This window comes from Eurytemora carolleeae, unplaced genomic scaffold (genome assembly GCF_000591075.1).
Source record: "Eurytemora carolleeae unplaced genomic scaffold, Eaff_2.0 scaffold80, whole genome shotgun sequence".
Taxonomy (NCBI): Eukaryota; Metazoa; Arthropoda; class Copepoda; order Calanoida; family Temoridae; genus Eurytemora; species Eurytemora carolleeae.
In genome coordinates this window covers 451,403-471,089 of record NW_019396141.1, presented here as the reverse complement: position 1 = coordinate 471,089, position 19,687 = coordinate 451,403, and the positions used below count along the sequence as shown (strand labels likewise).

Below are 19,687 nucleotides of genomic sequence, written 5' to 3'. Positions count from 1 at the left end.
AAAGGAAATATTTAGGAAATATACAGGAAATATACAGTAAATATAAAATATACAGGAAATATAAAGGAAATATACAGGAAATATACAGGAAATATTTAGGAAATATACAGGAAATATACAGTAAATATAAAGGAAATATACAGGAAATATGCAGGAAATATACAGGAAATATACAGTAAATATACAGTAAATATACTGGAAATATACAGGAAATATACAAGAAATATACAGGAAATATACAGGAAATATAACTCATTTGCGTCTGAATTAGATTAAATTAGACAGATCTATCTTGTTTATATTTTTTAAACCATTTTAATTATTTATCTTATATTTTTAATTTTGTTTTTTCTTTAGAGATGACAACATGCTCTAAAAATGGAATAGTTAATGGAAGTCAGAGGAGTTCCATTGTTGGGATTACCAATGAGCAAGAGTTTGATCAAGATGCTGGACAACGATTAGAGGAAATTTTCGACAAAAAGCTGGATTTTGATACTTCTGAAAAGTTGGTTATTGATAAAGCTAAAAACAAAAATTTCGATACATCTACTGAACCGTTTAACGCATATACTTCAGCACTATCTAGTGGACAGGCACCAAACAGAGCAACACTAGAGTCTTCTAGCGAAATAACAGGGATTGAATCTGACAAAATAACATGGGAGACTTTGGGTGGACAGACTTTGCAGATGTCTAACAAACCAATGCCAACAGCATCTAGCAAAGTCTCTTTAGAGACACCTACCAGCGTAACATTAGAGACATCTCTTGGACCATCTTTAGAGACACCTACCAGCGTAACATTAGAGATACCTCGTGAACCATCTTTAGAGACACCTACCAGCATAACATTAGAGACATCTCGTGGACCATCTTTAGAGACATCTACCAGCGTAACAGTAGAGACATCTCGTGGACCATCTTTAGAGACACCTACCAGCGTAACATTAGAGATACCTCGTGGACCATCTTTAGAGACACCTACCAGCATAACATTAGAGATACCTCGTGGACCATCTTTAGAGACACCTACCAGCATAACATTAGAGATACCTCGTGGACCATCTTTAGAGACACCTACCAGCGTAACAGTAGAGACATCTCGTGGACCAACTTTAGAGACACCTACCAGCGTAACATTAGAGACACCAAGTGGGCCAACATGTGAGCAATCCATGGAAGAAAATTATGTTGGAATAAAGTTAGAGACGAGCAGTGGGAAACATTCTGTTCAAGGTCCAACCCGGAAATTGGGAACAGTCAATGAACAACATTTCATGACATCAGTCTGCAAACAGCTGACAACGACTAAAGAAGACCTAATCAAAACTTTTGACGCTGATGCTACATTTAAACCAATAGCTGTGCTAGGGATTGGTGAACAAATAAACAGTTCCTATGATATAGTAGATCTAGATGAACTTGATGAGGATGAAATCAGATCTGAAGATCAGGTTACACATAATATTTATTTTAATTAATGTTATGTTCACTTCATTCCACAATCATGCTTCACGCTTTAATATTGAAATAATTGCACATATATTTTTTTGATTAAAGTATAGTTTTATTGTAAGGGGGTTAAGACGGCTCAACATTAAGAAAACTTGTCTCTTATGGAAAGGTTGAATTTAAAATTTTTTAATGTTAGCTTAATTTGGATTTAGCCACTTTTGTTGTCTACATTTACTCTGCACTTTGCTGTTACTTAGGTTACCTAAAGGCATAGGTTGCAAAGATGGCAATGCCTGATTCACAACGGTACCTGGGAAAGCTTTGTCTGAACAACTATGAATTAGATATCAATGTTTGTAATTTTTAAAACTGATTTCTCTACAAAAATTAAAGGAATTATCAGAATCAAACACATTTTAACCCTAAAAATACGACGATATCTTCGACATTGATGATCTGATGCAGGTTTTAATGGTACCGTTGTGAATCAGGCATTGCTAGCTTTGCATGCAAGGTCATCTTGAAATTACGCTGACAGTTCCTGTAACGTAAGAAGGTGGATCATGGGTTCCTGATCTATATATTATATTTTGTTTTCCAAGTCAACTTAAAGTTTTCATTTTTTACTGGATCAATTTGGTTGTGTAACACCATGCAGACTTTTCTTGAAGTCATTTAGAATAAAAAAACTTAAAGAGATTATAGGCACAAAGAAACTATGAAGTTTTGGCAGCAAAGTTGAATAGCTGCCAAATAATCGATTTTTTTGATTTTGTCATTAAGAGTGTAGATTTCTTGTTATATTTTTTTCTATTTTGGTTTATTTATTTTGAATAAAAAGTAATGTTTTTATTAGTTCTGCATATCTCACAGCTTTAGGTTTAGTAAGAAATTTGTATTTTGCAACGTTCTGATGCGGAATATATTGAAAACAATAATTGTGTCCTGGAACTGATGCGGAATATATTGAAAACAATAATTGTGTACTGGAACTGATGCAGAATATATTAAAAACAATAATTGTGTCCTGGAACTGATGCGGAATATATTAAAAACAATAATTGTGTCCTGAAACTGATACGGAATATATTGAAAACAATATTTGTGTCCTGAAACTAATGCGGAATATATAGAAAACCATATTTGTGTCTTGTAACTGATGCGGAATATATTAAAAAGAATATTTCTAAATGAAAATGTTTTCAGTATTGTGAAAGTGAGGAGGACGAGGAGTACAACTATCCGATGGGACTCCGACTAGGTCCTATAGGACAGGATAGGGAGGACGAGGACAAGGAAGGATGGAACTATGAGAAGGATGACGGAAGAAAGCCTCTAAACTATGAGGATGAGGACGCGGAGAAAGTTCGAGAAAAGATGAAAAGAATGGAAGCTGAGCAGGTTTGATTTTTAGACACTGTCATGTTAACCTAATATTTTTTTATCGAGAGATTCTTTAAATTCCCCTCTAATATATATTCTATTCTCTATGCTTATATCTTAACATCCTAATGGTGTAAGCTGTAAACCTTTGATATTTTGTGCTTAGATTATGATCTAAGAGCAAAGTTTGAAATATCTTGGGTCTACGACATCGGTTAGCAAGCCTATATGTATTAGAAAATCAGAGTTTGTGGCAAAGAAGACGACTTCTCTTGACTTTTATGTTTATGTGTATCCATGCTGTTTAACAGCTTGATATTAATCATTTAAATCGAAAGTTGTCATCATTGTATTGATATAATTGCCTACCACTGTAGTTATTATTAACAAATGGGTCATTCTTTTTATTTAGGAAGAGTTATCTGGAAGTCTTCAAGCTTTAACATCTCATTTTGCTCGTTTACAACTTCGGCTTCAACAGGTCAGTTTTATTGATTCATTAAATATTTCATTCATTAATTATTTAATAAATTAGCTCGTTAATTCATTAATTCATTAATTCTTTATTAATTAGTTCATTAATTCATTAATTCATTAATTCTTTAATTAATTAGTTACTTAATTCGTTTATTCCTTAATTAATTTTTTTAAGTATTCGTTTTTCGTTATGAAAGGTCCCATCTATGAAATATCTAATCTATGAAATGTCTAATCTACGAAATGTTCAATCTATTAAATGTCCAATCTATGAAATGTCAAATCTATGAAATGTCCAATCTATGAAATGTCCAATCTATGAAATGTCCTGTCCATTCCAATATATGAAATGTCCAATCTATGAAATGCCTTCTATTAAATCTTATTGCTTGTTTGATAATTTGATCAAATTTAATAATTATTATCAATCTATTAATTGGAATTGGTGATCATTTGATTATTTAGTTGATATATCTTCAGGTGACTGCTGCCCCGGAAGAGCAAAGAGAAGAACTTTTAAATGATCTTCTCAAGTTTTCTAACCTTGGAATACCAGACTTCAGAGCAGCTTATTCACAGGTATACCAGACTTCAGCTTATTTACAGGTATACCAGACTTCAGCTTATTTACAGGTACACCAGACTTCAGAGCAGCTTTTTTTACAGGTATACCAGACTTCAGAGCAGCTTTTTTACAGGTATACCAGACTTCAGCTTATTTACAGGTATACCAGACTTCAGAGCAGCTTTTTTACAGGTATACCAGACTTCAGCTTATTTCCAGGTATACCAGACTTCAGAGCAGCTTATTTACAGGTATACCAGAGTTCAGAGAAGCTTATTTACAGGTATACCAGAGTTCAGAGCAGCTTATTTACAGGTATACCAGAGTTCAGAGCAGCTTATTTACAGGTATACCAGAGTTCAGAGCAGCTTATTTACAGGTATACCAGACTTCAGAGCACGACTTGTTTCCAAATAAACCCAACTTCAGAGCAGCTTAACAGACAGAAACTTTAGTGTAGCCCATAAATTATAATTTACAGATAAACCAGACAAGAGGGCCAAACAACATGAATAGTTTATCTGGAAATCTTGATTTTGATATTTAAACTATTGTAACCAGTATGAGCTCAATAGCTCGGAATAAGGATAGGTCTATTGCTGTAACCCCTTCAGTTTTATTACGGACCTGGAGCTAAGCTCAGATTGGATAGTTCTATTGATGTAACCCCTTCAGTTCTAATACGGACCTGAAGCTAAGCTCAGATTGGATAGTTCTATTGATGTAACCCCTTCAGTCCTCATACGAACCCGGAGCTAAGCTCAGATTGCANCTATTTGAATTCTAGTCAGGAAATAGGATTTGCCAGGATAAAGCCGAAATAAAGTTAGTTGTTATGAAGAACCGAAAAGAGGAAAGTTAATCCGTCACATGAGGAGGAAGAAAGGCGGAGAATCTACCCGAGAGCTCCGGCTTTATTCAAGTCATTATTATCAAACACTATCTTTTCTTTTTTACGCTGTAAATACATTTTTCCTATACTCTGTAGACTTATTTACGTCAGTTTCAGACTTTACATTTTCTTTACTTTCGACCACTTTTAAATGGTAACAGTAGCATGATAATTTATGCATTCTTCTTGCATCAAGAATGCATTTGTACTTAAGTTAGTGCAGTTGTACTTCCGTCTAAATAATGCATTTGTATTGCACCAGTTTTCTGTAAATGAGGAAATGGTGAAACAATTTTATACTGAAAGTGTGTTTAGAAGTGGGTTAGAATTGAAAATTTGTGTTTTTAGTTATTTTTAAAAATGCGCTTTTTGAAAATAGAAGCGAGCCAGCGATTTTAAGCGTCTAAGGACTGAGTGATTGACAATTAAATGAACTATAAGGGATTTAATGATCTCTGAATTCTGTAAGGTAGCGAATAAATAATCTGTTGAATATGCGAGCTATTATGTATAATGTATATGTAAATGAATTGGGAAAGAATGTGAATTGATCAAGAACGATTGGGGGGGGGGGGGATTCATAATCGGAATCATTATTTAGAACATATTGAAAATTAATGACATATCCCCCTTCCTTCACAACTTACTTTGTTGAACCTTTCTAAACTAAGATAAGGAATATAGTGTTTTGGTGTGAAAGCTTAAACATAAATAATTCAGTGATTTTGACTGAACCTTCAGAAAAGTTTTCAAATAAATACGAAATATATTTATTAAACGATACTCCTTAATTTTAAAGCTCAGGCTTATACAGGGTGTCCCAATAAACATGGGAATTCAGTGACGAATTCGATATCATCTTTTTATATAACTCTTTGATTTAGTATAGTATACTGAGAAAGCTGTAATCTGTAAGAGTTTTGTCTGCTATGTTCACATTTTGTTTGTTTATGTTTTGACTGCATACGGTTGTACTTAAAACAAGAAAATTGCTGTATACAAACAGAGTAAACTTGTCCGTCTTCACTGTTCATCTTGCGGAGACACATCTTTACAGCCATTTATCGTTTTCATTAAATAAACTCTAGCAGACATAATAATATTATGGGTTTGAAATTAGTTATTACAATCCTAATTCATAACAAAGACGATATCCAATTCGAATCTTGAAAAATAAAATCTTAAATTTTTGAGGAAAGAAATATATATTTTGAAAATAAAAATTTTGAATATTTGTTAGCCTATGTTACTCCCAGGGTTCCCATGGGTTTTCTCAAAGAATGTCAGCCAATTTGGTCCAGCAGTTTGCTGCTCAGCTATAGCTATTATATATATATATATATATATATATATGCATGAGCGAATAGCTTTTTTTTATAAACTAGGCTTTCAGGGCGCTTCGTGCCCATCTTCTATTTCAACTGTGAACATTTTCTATTTTGTAAATATTGTACAACAAAAATTTGCGGATTTTCAAACAAAACAAAATTCGTGAATTTTCAAAATTTTCAAAAATCGAAATTTGTTAGAGGTAAATTTCTGAAAATTCGATCGTCCATAAACCTTCCTTAGGGTCACGTGAGGTCCCACAACAAAATTTGGCCCCGATCGGGTCAGCCGCGCGTTTTGACATTCATTGGATACAAAAAACAAACGGATAAACAAACAGACAGACAAGCAAAGTATATATATATGTAAAAGATATATAAACATAGAATTGTACTGCAGGTTTGTGTATCTGTTTACTCTGGGAAACTACAATACTATGGGTTGGACTGGACCACTGTGCTACATTTTTGAGTTTATGATAGATACAGCTCCTCAGCTTTTCCACAGTGCGTCAAACCTTCTCACTCTAGGTAGGTTAGCAGAAAAGGGATTTTTGCTCAATTTAAAGGGACTGTAAGCGTAATTTCAAATGACCCTCCATGCAAAGATGACAATGCCCGATTCACAAAGGTACCCTTGAAATCTTTATCTGATAATTATCGTGTAAGATATTGTGGTTTTGTTAAAATTGTTAAATTCAGATAATGCCTATATGTTCTCCTGCTCAAGTCAGTTTTGTAGCGAATCCACAATTGAAAATAAATTTTTAACGCTATAAATATAGATATATAATTCCTACCTTGATCAGACAAAGCATAGTACTCTTGTGAATCGGGCTTTGCCAACTTTGCATGAAGGGTCACTTATACAGTCTATTAATTGATACTTTCTTTTATAAGTATCAAAAAGTTTGTTTAACTATTACTGTCCAAAATTGTATTAAGATATTGAGTGACAAATTTTCAACTTTTATAGTGGGACCAATACAACCATACCTTAATAACAATACAGATAGAACACTAGATGTCGTCTTTTCTCATCGGCATTTCATTCAACGCAGCATTGCGCGTAACTCGTTAGGGTTTCTGCCTCAGGGTTACTATGAACAAAATACCCCTAAATCTTGAAAAGACTACATCTAGTGTTCTATCTGTATTGTTATTAATCTATGACTACAACTAAATAGTACAATTAACATAAAACACAGCAATTGTACACTGTACAGTATATACTGTACACATACTAATTTCACAAAAAAATGTCAACGTTTCTTGCATAAATATTTGCTATATAACTACAATAAATGTCAATGTTTCTAGCATAAATATTTGCTATATACTACAATAAATTTCATTGTTTCTAGCATAATTATTTGCTATATAACTACAATAAATGTCAATGTTTCTAGCATAAATATTTGCTATATAACTACAATAAATGTCAATGTTTCTAGCATGAATATTTGCTATATACTACAATAAATGTCATTGTTTCTAGCATAAATATTTGCTATATAACTACAATAAATGTCATTGTTTCTTGCATAAATATTTGCTATATAACTACAATAAATGTCATTGTTTCTAGCATAAATATTTGCTATATAACTACAATAAATGTCATTGTTTCTTGCATAAATATTTGCTATATATAACTACAATAAATAAATATAAAATTACTTAGATATCGGCCTTTTTCATTTTATGGGGTAAAACTTTTTTTTTCGTGCTTTCAACATTCTTGCTGTCGACCATGCACAGCGAATTCATATTGGAAATAATGTTCAATGATTTCTATATCTTGTAAACTAGGACAATGCAGTCTAGTTGTGTAAACTTTAGATTTGAACAAAAAGTTCGAAAATGACAATAAAATACATTTTCTTGTTTTGCTCTTGTTTCCTTAGTTGTTGTTTATTCATGCAAATATTTAGCCCAAGACATATATATTATATATATACAGGGTTACCCACAAAGGATTATACTTCAGAGATGATTGTACGGAATTGGTATAGTCCGTGATCTTGCATTCAGGGTTCATTGTAGGCCAAAACTGGCTTATATCTGTGTTTAAACATTTTACACATCAGCACTCAGCAGAATACTGATTGAATGCAGAAGTAAAAAATTAAGCTTCAAATCGTCATATTTTTTAGTTCTAGGTCGTCTTTACAGCCTCATCATTTGTGGGTAACCCTGTTTAGTGTATATATAACTAGTATAATGTGCTGCTGAAGAATGTCCAACATGATACACAGTGTCCAGCAATAACTAATCTTAATAATAGAACATGTTCTAGACTTATTTTAAGAAGATAATGTATATATATATATATTTATATATACAGTGTATATATATATATATATAAAAATATATATATATATATACCAGGGTTAACAACAATTAGGATAAGAAATAAAAGGTGGTTGTACCAAGTTTATATAGTATGTCTTTTATGTTAAAAATACCTACAATTAAGTCAGTGAAAGACAAAAAGGACATGAAGAATTAAATCTTAGGATCGTCATTTTTAAAGATTTTGAAGTTGTCTTTACAGTCTTATCCTTTGTGGGTAACCCTGTAAATACATATATATATATATATATATAAACAGTACAGACACTGTATACTGTATTCTACAATGCAGTACAGTACATATGAAGTATTGAACAATACAGATACTATACAGATAACGTTTAAGGCAGTAAAGATGAATCACAACATAGTTCTTTATAGCGCAGCAACAACATTGCACAAGGCAGTACATTACAGATATAATACATAACAGAAACTACCATAAGATAACTGCCAGGTTCATAGAACAAGCTGTAACTTGCTGTAACTACGACTATGATTTCCAGACATAGCTCTGAGCTCTGATCTCAAAATTGGATCACACCTCGTTCATTAGTCTCAAGTCATAGCATTTGATAGCTGTGACTTCGAGTCGCAGCTAAGCTGTAATCCAAGCTGCGAAGTCATAGCAATTTGACAGCTTAAATTGAAATCTTACTGGGCATTTGCACAAAAAGCGATCTCTTTAATAAAGTCGTCTTTTAAAAAAGGACAAAATTTTACCAAAAAAATTTGTATTACAAAATTTCAAGATACTAAATTCTGAAAATTTCATCATATTTTGTTGACAAATTTGTCTAAACAAAGAATAAAGTTTTTTAGTTTTATGTAGATGAATATGCAATTTTAATATTTATTTATTTATAAAAATGCATCCTCCCCCTTGGACCCAACGCCCCCCTCCCTTTCATTTCTTCAAATACCAAAATTTTTTTTTGAAAAATCAAATTTTCGAATTTATTTTTAATCATTTGTTTATGAACAATTTACATTTTTATTGCAATATAAATTTGATCAATTATCTTTTCATTTTGTAAACAAAATTAACTATTCTTTTTTTGATAAACTAAAAGTAAAACAATACAACAAAATATTATATTCGATTTTTCATATTTTCATTTTAATGGCTGAATAAATGTTCCCATTTCATTTGGATTCTGTAAATAATGGCGTCCAGTTTGTTCCCATTAGCTGTGATTTCGCTGTGAAGTCGGAGCTAAATCCTAGCTGAGGTATGATTTGGATCAGCTGAAATTTTGCTACGATTTGAAGTCACACCTAAGGTCTGATCTAGGTGCGTTCATTGACTAGAAAACTCAGACAGCTTTAACTAGCTACAGCTCAGCTGTCAAGTCATAGCTACAGCTCGATCTATGAACCGGGCTAACATGTACTGCAGTTTCTGGGAGGTATGTAAACATACGGAATGTCAAGGTACTAATGCAAGGAAAGTTAATTGCGGTCACGTATACTCTCGTACATATTTAAACCAGTTCTCTCTGGGCGGAATTTGTAAACAAGAATAGATGCATCAGTGTTCGTCTAGTATCTGAGGAGGATTAAAGCATTTAATTTTGATAATTTTGATAATTCACATAATAGTTTCCGATGACCAGAATATTTCATAGATTATTTTTGTGAAAATCGATCCCAAGTCAGGCTGTGGAATCCGTCTTGTGTTTACTTTTCCGCCCAAAGACAGTACACTGCAGTACAAAAAATGCGTACACCTCTGAAATAACTTTCCTTGCATTTGCACCTTGCGCAGTGCTACCAAGGCTAATCTTTGTTTACATTCCTACCAGAAACTACAGTATATACATTATTTTATATGAGTTTTTAAATGCTCTTTAATTCCAGATAAAGGACTAATTAAATACATTTATTTTAGCTTTGGCTGTACAGAGATACATATACGTCTGTCATGCTACTACAGCCAAACAGTGGTGCACTATTGCTAGGTAACAGACAAGACAGACAAGACAGACAAGACAGACAAGACAGACAAGACAGACAAGACAGAAGACAAGACAGACAAGACAGACAAGATAGACAAGATAGACAAGGCAGACAAGGCAGATAAGACAGACAAGACAGACAAGACAGACAAGACAGACAAGAAAGACAAGATAGACAAGGCAGACAAGACACTAAATATTCAGGAGTAAGGTAGTTATCTGTTTAATTTTGACCTTGTCTGTTGCGCATATGGTTAGCCGTACTGCGGATAGGAACTACTCAACAATAATGACAGGTTTGCTTCATTTTTCAAAATAATATTTTAAAGAATTTTTAAATATTTGAAATGATATTATCCAGCTTCTAGAGCTGAAAACTTTAGAAGTAGATACCTTTAATCACGATTCCTTAATATACACTTTTTGAAATATCAAACTTAAAATAATATTTATCTTGAGTTTATATAATATTGATCCCGATATCACAATTCTAAAGTTGTCAGCCCAGTTTACAAGATCCAAAATATGTGAGCACTGTGCAGTGTATCATCCCAATGTTAATCTTCTCGCAGTAGATAACAATGAATAAGTGATAGAATAAAGAAAAGCATTTGGTAGGGTTAATTTCAAGAGTTTTATGAGTGTATGTTCTACACTAGAATATATCTAAACCAGAATATTTTGTTTTAATTTTTGTTAAAAAAATTTTAAGTTAGAGAAGATAATTTAAACAAAAAATTGTTAATGAAATTCACTCTCTTCTATTTTCCTTGTTTGCTCTTCAATATTGGTTATATGCAGGTTTATAAATTATGTAAACTGGATGAAGCCTGTCTATGTTTGTCTTGTTTTTACTTTTTACCTCCTCCTTTTGTCCATTAACATTAGAGCAAAAAGATAGAAAAGGAATTGTAAAATCGATTTTACAATTGGTGTAAAAACTGAAAGAAACCTAGGAATGATACTCATTTTCTAAATAGACGATATTTATTTTATATTTTTATCTTTATTTGCAAAAATATTTATATTTGTCATCCAATAAATACTGTAAAGGAAAAATGAAAGGGGGTAAAGGATGAAACCTGTGAATCTCAGGAGTTGAACGATACATTTAAGACATCTAACTAATGTTTCTGTCTCGAGAAATTGATATAAAACTGTGTCAAATTTATACGAAAATTCATTTATATGCAATTTGTATAAAAGTTGTGGTAGTAAACAGATCATATTCAACAAATACGAAACCAATCTGAAAACGACAATATCCCACAGGAGTCTGAGAATCTCAGGTTTGTTCCTATTATAATTTCTAAATTTTTATTTTGCATTTTTTATAGATATAATTGATAATATTATTACATATAGTCCGTATTACGTCACCAGAACTTCAGCCAATGGCCCGGCAGTGCAGTAAACTGGTCACGTGATTTCCGTCTGTATCACGTGACAATGATACTGCACTGTCATTGGCTGAAGTTCTGGTGACATAATACGTACCATACAGACTATATGTAATTATATTATCAATTATCTATTAAAAATGCAAAATAAAAATTTTAAAATTATAATAGGAGCAAACCTGGGATTCTCAGGCTCCTGTGGGATATTGTCGTTTTCAGATTGGTTTCCTTGCGTATTTGTTGAATTTGATCTATCTACTTTAATACAAAATTGCATATAAATGAATTTTCGAACAAATTTAACACAGTAATATATCAATTTCTCGAGACAGGAACATCAGGTAGATGTTTTATATGTATCGTTTAACGCCTGAGATTATCCGATTTCACCCTACACCCCCTTTCATTTTTCCTTTACAGTCCCTTTAATTCGATTATCATAATCGAAAAATATATTTGACTTTAAGAATGGTCACAAAATCTTTTAACTTTTACTACTGAGGTGTGGTGCCAACGAAACTCTAACGAAATCAGTTTTCCACGAAATGTTGTGACGCCAACATAATCTATACCGATTCTAATTTAAATAACAAAATTTCATTTTTTAACTACGGTGACATTTTGTTTTTGCAGATGGCGCCAACGGAACTGCGATAATACCAGTTTGTCGCGTTGAATTCTCTCACTGGCTGACAGCTGCTCCAAATTCTCTCACGATCTACTTTAACACATACTTCTGGTAAGTCCCCTCTCAACGGTCATCTCATTATTAAATATTAACCTGGCACCGAAATTAATGAATTTGAATCAACACTTCAAATCCTCTCTTAATCTTTAAATTTGATTCGGCGGCAGTAGGAAGTTTAAATTCGCTCACTGATATTTTTACAAGAAAGCGCTAGCTATCTTTTCATAAAAAAAATTACAACTTAGAAATAATAAAATTTTATTTAATCATGCACTTCAATGCAATTTCTATATGTTAAGAAGATCATGTAACAATATAGTTATAGTATCATGTCAGTTCCAATTATTTGTGTGACGTTGTCTGTTTCATGAATTAACCCTATTCCTGCTGGGGGAGGGGGAGGTCAATTTGACCCCCCCCCCCAACCTGTAGATTTTTTTTTCATAACTCAAAAAGTATTTGTCTGAGGCTGTTGAAATTTTCTGACCTATAGCCCTCTCTTAAGGTCTAAAACCGGGCTTTTATTCTTACTGCCTAAGTCCTCAGGCACACTGCCTGAATGACTACTTTTTCCTGTAACAAACTAAATCTTTGTTTTGACCCACTTTCGGTTGTCAGATTTTAATAATTTTTAGTTTTGGAAAGCCTATGATATAAAGAAACGGATTGCACAAGTTTTGTAAATTATTTGCAACCCGTCAAAAGAAATTTGCACATTTTTAGTTTTTCTTAATTATACATCAGGTTATTTAAAATTTTGCAAAATTGTTTGCATATTTAAAATGGCATGATCAAAAATGCATATTTTATCATTTTTTGGACATATTTATTTTGCAAACATTTTTACTATTAAACTGGATTTTGCAAAATTTTTCAATTTTTGCATACGAGCTTTCCAATAATCATTTGTCATATTTGGACATCAAACATGGGATTCAAATTGACCCCCATGGCGTATCCTTGTTTTCATGTACCCCAGCAGGGATAGGGTTAAAACGTATAATTTTTAACATAAAAGAAGTCTCAACTTTCTTCTTTTCTTTGATGAATGATTAATAAACAACGAAAAGATTTTCTGGAACTTATCAAAAGACATGAATAGTTAATTTTAATTAGCAGTAAAAATGAAGTCTTTCCTTTCTTCCAGAATGTTTAATGTTTGCATATACTAATCATACAATAATTACTTCATAGCGGGGATTTTTTTTATTAATAAGACATGATTTATAAAACATAAGATCAAAATTTATAATTTATCTTATCAAAACCGGCTGGCTTTGGGCTATTTGCTATAGTGATAAAAAACTGAAAAAAGCTTAATTCTAAAAACTTTTTAATGATAACAATATTTTTTTTCGGAATAGGCTTGTTATTTTCTATTTTTACTGTAAATATGTTCCAATTAAACCATATTCAGTTATTTTTCGTCTTTAATCCCCAGGATGCACAAATTAACTAAAATAAAAATACTTTTGCTAGAACTTATCATCAATTTTTTCAAAAACAAAAAAAGCTGACTAAACCGTATTATTAGTCGTTATTTGTAAAATCATTAATTGACTCATCAATGTTTTTAATCTTTCTGAAAGAAATATATTTAAGAAAGGTTTGAATTTGGGTATCATTGTATCATTTCATCATTCCCCGTGTCTTTCGTAATTCTAAATAGATATTTTTTTAAGTTATGCACAATGCAAATTCTTTTATTTTATTACAGTATTAGTGTTCCAAGATCTGAAGTTAAAACTTTTGTATTGTGAATCTTGGGATCAACCATTGATTTCCAAATGGATTAATTTTAATCCTTTAATCCTTTGGTGGTTATACTCTGCAGGGATAACTTTAATTGAGGGATCCAGCATTTATCCTTATATCTAAAAGTGCCCCCAATATATATTGAGATCAAGAGTTCAAGATTAACACAAAAGTTATTACATTTTAACTTATAATGTCTTAGTCCTTTCATTTTTCAAACTTTGAACTCTGCTAGATCAAACAGTCGGACTTTGAACTCTGCTAGATCAAACAGTCGGACTTTGAACTCTGCTAGATCAAACAGTCAGATCTTGAACTCTGCTAAATCAAGCAGTCGGACTTTGAACTCTGCTAGATCAAACAGTCGGACTTTGAACTCTGCTAGATCAAACAGTCAGACCTTGAACTCTGCTAGATCAAACAGTCGGACTTTGAACTCTGCTATAGATCAAACAGTCGGACTTTGAAATCTGCTAGATCAAACAGTCGGACTTTGAACTCTGCTAAATCAAACAGTCAGACCTTGAACTCTGCTAGATCAAACAGTCAGACTTTGAACTCTGCTAGATCAAACAGTCAGACCTTGAACTCTGCTAGATCAAACAGTCATCTTGAACTCTGCTAGATCAAACCTTGAACTCTGCTAGATCAAACAGTCATCTTGAACTCTGCTAGATCAAACAGTCAGACTTTAATAATGGTTAATTATTTGAACTGTTCAGGTTTCGAGTTCTGATGATGGTTAATTATTGGAACTGTTCGGGTTTTTGAGTTCTGATGATGGTTGATTATTGGAACTGTTCGGGTTTTGAGTTCTGATAATGGTTAATTATTTGAACTGTTCATGATTCGAGTTCAATGGTTAAATATTTGAAGTGTTCATGTCTCCAGTTCAATAGTTAATTATTTGAACTGTTTAGATTTCCAGTTCTGAAAACGGCTAATTATTTAAACTGTTCAGGTTCAGAGTTCTGTTTGTTCAGCTATTTCCTTGTATCTCTCTAGTTATACTGAACATTCTTCTATTCTCAGGTATCCATAGTATATATATAAAGAAGTAATCTCTGTTTGTTTATTGGTATGTCTGATCATAACTCATCCATCTCTTGACCGATTTGCTTCAGATTTTGACATGGCAGCTCGTTATAACCACGAAAATGTTAAGTTCAAGAAATTGTTTAGATCTGCATGCAAAGCTGGGTTCCCAAGCTAGTACTTTACATATATAAAATAGTTTTCCCAGGAAATGTCTTTTTGGATGTCCGGCGATAGCAAAGAATCCTATTGACCGATTTTCCTCAAATTTTGTTTGGAGAACTCGGTAGAACAACGGGAATGTTCTTAGCTTGGTTTGAACATTCCAAGTTGAGTGGGTCCATTTGAACAAGGAAACTCCAGGGAAAGCTGAGTTCCCAAGTTATACCTTATATAAATGGGCGGACATCCAAACAGATAAAAAAAATTAGTAATCAACTTTCAAGACCGGGTTGACTCTGAAATGTCACAACGTCGCTGCCTTTACTACAGTGATAACCAGGAGACTTTAAAATAGGAAAACGACAGTATTGAATTAATTAATTGAATTTTATGTTGTTTCAAAGCAAACTATTACGAGACACTTATTTAAACACTAATTGATTGGAGTAGGCCTGTTTACACTGCACAATTGCCGTGTTCCATGCTCATTGGACTATTTAAAGTCATAACTTGAGTCTAAAAGTCGTCTTCACATTTCAAAGTTTTCTGGTTATCACTGTAACTCACTATATATGTATATTCTAATATCCCTACAAAAATACAAAAACACTAAATTGAAAGAACAAAAACGCAAAGTGAAATAGATTAAAGAATCCTTTTAACCAATCAAAACACCCATTAAAATCTCAACCGGGGCCGGAGGGGGGGGGGGAATAGTGTTTTATAGATCGTTGACTCTAAAGTTATCATCTTTGCCAACCATTTTATCATATGCCAAAGATGAAAAGCGGGGGAAAATCGAAAATGTGGAATCAAAACATAAGAAACTCTCAGATATACATCAAAATCTTGCTAATAAAATAATCATAAATTAATTAATCATTGAACGATCACAAATCCCAAAATTCTATTAGTCTTTTATAACCTATCGAAATTAAATATAAAAATTACGAACATTTTAATCGAAATTCAAAAAAAAATGATAAACGACTCTGTTTTTTTAATTACTTGCAAAATAATTGTAATATGTAAATGTGGAATCTCTATCCATAACATTTTCTTCACATTTTTGAAAAAAAATAGTTTTTTCGATAAAAGTCAGATATTACGATGAAAATGTTTTCTTCGGGGAGAATTCTTAGAATTTAAATGAAAACATGTTCGCGGTTTTTTAATTTAAATTGGTAAATTTTGAAAAATGATAAATTACGACAGTTTTCTGGGCAAAATTAGTCCCCTTCTACCAGCCATACACCTTTCCTACAGTGAAACCCTTAATAACGAATACATCGGAAGAATTTATCAAATGTCGTCTTGACAATTTTTTAAAGAGTTTTATACAGGGTGTCCCACATCAAATTAGACCGCTTCAATGGGTCTAAATTACGATTTAGAAAATTTAAGAAGAATGAATCATTTTGAAAAATTTAATAAGGCTAATAGAATTTTTTTTTTGCAGAAAATGCTAGATTTTTTGAGTATTATGTGCGTATTTTGGCGTTAAAGATTGGAGAAAGTCTAATATGATCTTGGACGCTCTGTACTCTATTACGTAAATTTCAGTATTTGCGAAAATAACTAAATAGCCATGAATATGCGGGAACAGTTTTAAAGAGTTCCATATCATTATTTAATTAAAAAACTAAATATCTGCAACATTCCATTATCAGAAAGTGAAGAATACGACATTTGATTAATTCTTTCGATGTATTCGATATTAAGGGTTATGGTGTACAGTCATGTAACACAAATTTTGGACTCAATCTGTTTAGCCATTTTAACGGGTACAAATAAACAGACAGACACCATGACAAACTAAGGACATACGGCTATCATCTTTCATTAATTCTAAAAATGTAGCACTGTTTTCCTTAAACTATACAAATTAATTAATAAGAAATGTTTAAAATTATTCTAAATATGCTAAAACTTCTTGTATCAGAAACTTTTTTATGGTTAGATCAGAGTATAAACTTTGGAGAAAACTTTCCTTTAAACTTATTTTCCCTGAGCCCGTTCTCTCCATAATAATGTTTAAACAGTGGCCGTGTTGTTCACGTACTTTGGGGTACGATAGTCTGACCGTTAGATGTCTCTCGCAAGAACTATCTATCCATCAGATAAGAATTTTGCGTGTGACATCTAGCGGCCAAACTATCGTCCCCCAAAGTACGTGAACAACATGGCCACTGTTTAAACATTATTATGGAGAGAACGGGCTCCGTAGTATTAGTATACAGGGTTACCCACAAAGAATGAAACTTTAATGTCAACCGTATATATTTTTAACTTTTATGCGTTTTTTTAAAGTCACTATTTACAAATGCAGGGAATAAAGAATTTTAGATAAAAAAATAAAGAATGAAAAATTTTTCTACAGTTGCCAAGTTTTATCCTTTGTGGGTACTCCTGTAGCAAGAAATGGACATCCTTTACGTGACCACTGACCGGCCAATAATGTTGTAAATTTAATTTTCGGAAAATAAACTTGGAATCTATCGAATAAATTAAAAATGATCTTTAAATCTTTGTAAACCAAAAATGTCGTTCTTTTTATGAAGGAGTTATTTAACGGTACGTCACGTCAAACTAAAGTAAAATGCACTTGCGATTCAAATCTTATATGTTTTTCATCATAACTCATCTTTTTTGAAGAGTTATTAAGAAGAATAAAAATGTTTTGAATTCATTATATGAAATCAAATAAATTTGCTTTTCTTATACTTGCGCTTAAAATCAGAACTAGAGGAGCAACGGAGTCACAAAGTCGTAAAAGCAATGTCAATTGAATTTGACCTTCGCCTCCTGGTTAGTTTGCAAATGAAAAATAACACAATAACACACAATAATGTTTATTTTTTCATTTTGTTTGATCTTTTCGGAAACGCTTAAAAAAGGCCATTTAAGAAAAAAAAAATTTAATTCATGAAAAGAAATTATAGTCAACACAAAAAAAGATCGAAGAACTTGCAGGGTGTTACTCAGAAAGGGTCAAAGAAAACTTTCAAAAATGTACTCAGACTTTTCACCCTATTGGTTCCCCGCAACAGCAAACTTGTTTCTTTCTTTGAAAAAATTAACGTATATTATTTATAAACTATAAAACAAACAGAATCAGGCTTCAGATTTTCATTAAAATCTCATTATTACAGGGTGTACTAGTCAAGTGTATTTTCCAGGCATTTACTAGCGTTTAGTAAATAAGAATTGTAAAAAGGGGGAAAAGAGATTAGAATCTTATCTGAAAGTGCCCATTAAAAGTTAGAAACCAGGATGGGGTGGGGGTGTGGGGGATATGGGGAAGAGATAGGGAAGGTGGAGGGGTACGTAAAGGGGAGAAACAGGGTTAAGGAAATGGGGAAGGATCCGGGTTCAGGTCAAAAACAGTTCTTCAAGATTTACTGGTCTTTTTCAAACAAATTACAAATTCTATTTTTTTATTTTTAACTTGATGAACCATCCTGAGATTATGAAGTTTTTAAAATCTCTAATGGTGAACATTTCAGATTTGTTTTTTAAATGCTAAAGTTTTCTTCAGCAGGTTTTGGTTGATAAAATCTTTGTAATTTTGTATTATATGGTTGATGTAATCTTTGTAATTTTGTATTATATGGTTGATGTAATCTTTGTAATTTTGTATTATATGGTTGATGTAATCTTTGTAATTTTATATTATATGGTTGATAAATCTTTGTAATTTTGTATTATATGGTTGATGTAATCTTTGTAATTTTGTATTATATGGTTGATGTAATCTTTGTAATTTTATATTATATGGTTGATATAATCTTTGTAATTTTATATTATACGGATGATATAATCTTTGTAATTTTGTATTATATGGTTGATGTAATCTTTGTAATTTTATATTATACAGTTGATATAATCTTTGAAATTTTATATTATACGGTTGATATAATCTTTGTAATTTTATATTATACGGTTGATAAAATCTTTGTAATTTTATATTATATGGTTGATATAATCTTTGTAATTTTATATTATATGGTTGATAAAATCTTTGTAATTTTATATTATACAGTTGATATAATCTTTGAAATTTTATGTTATACGGTTGATATAATCTTTGTAGTTTTATATTATACAGTTGATATAATCTTTGTAATTTTATATTATATGGTTGATATAATCTTTGTAATTTTATATTATACAGTTGATAAAATCTTTGAAATTTTGTATTATACGGTTGATATAATCTTTGTAATTTTAT

The 19,687-nt window shown here is 31.8% G+C and overlaps 2 protein-coding genes across 2 annotated transcripts in view; both read left to right on the top strand.

Moving 5' to 3' along the window:
• Positions 1-359: 359 nt before the first annotated feature.
• LOC111696187 (mucin-5AC) lies at positions 360-6,097 on the top strand. Its single transcript, XM_023465737.1, has 5 exons — positions 360-1,457; positions 2,665-2,859; positions 3,254-3,322; positions 3,799-3,897; positions 6,032-6,097. Exons 1-5 carry the CDS (start codon positions 360-362, stop codon positions 6,095-6,097), a joined length of 1,527 nt encoding a protein of 508 aa, XP_023321505.1.
• A 406-nt stretch (positions 6,098-6,503) lies between these two features.
• The window catches only part of LOC111696154 (sex peptide receptor), a 34,018-nt gene continuing 20,834 nt past the window's right edge, over positions 6,504-19,687 (top strand). Inside the window, exons 1-5 of the mRNA XM_023465705.1 lie at positions 6,504-6,634; positions 10,350-10,419; positions 10,621-10,712; positions 12,450-12,555; positions 15,221-15,291. Coding sequence (XP_023321473.1) covers positions 6,541-6,634; positions 10,350-10,419; positions 10,621-10,712; positions 12,450-12,555; positions 15,221-15,291 — 433 coding nt within the window. The 5' untranslated portion in view covers positions 6,504-6,540. The remainder of the gene's footprint in view (positions 6,635-10,349; positions 10,420-10,620; positions 10,713-12,449; positions 12,556-15,220; positions 15,292-19,687) is intronic.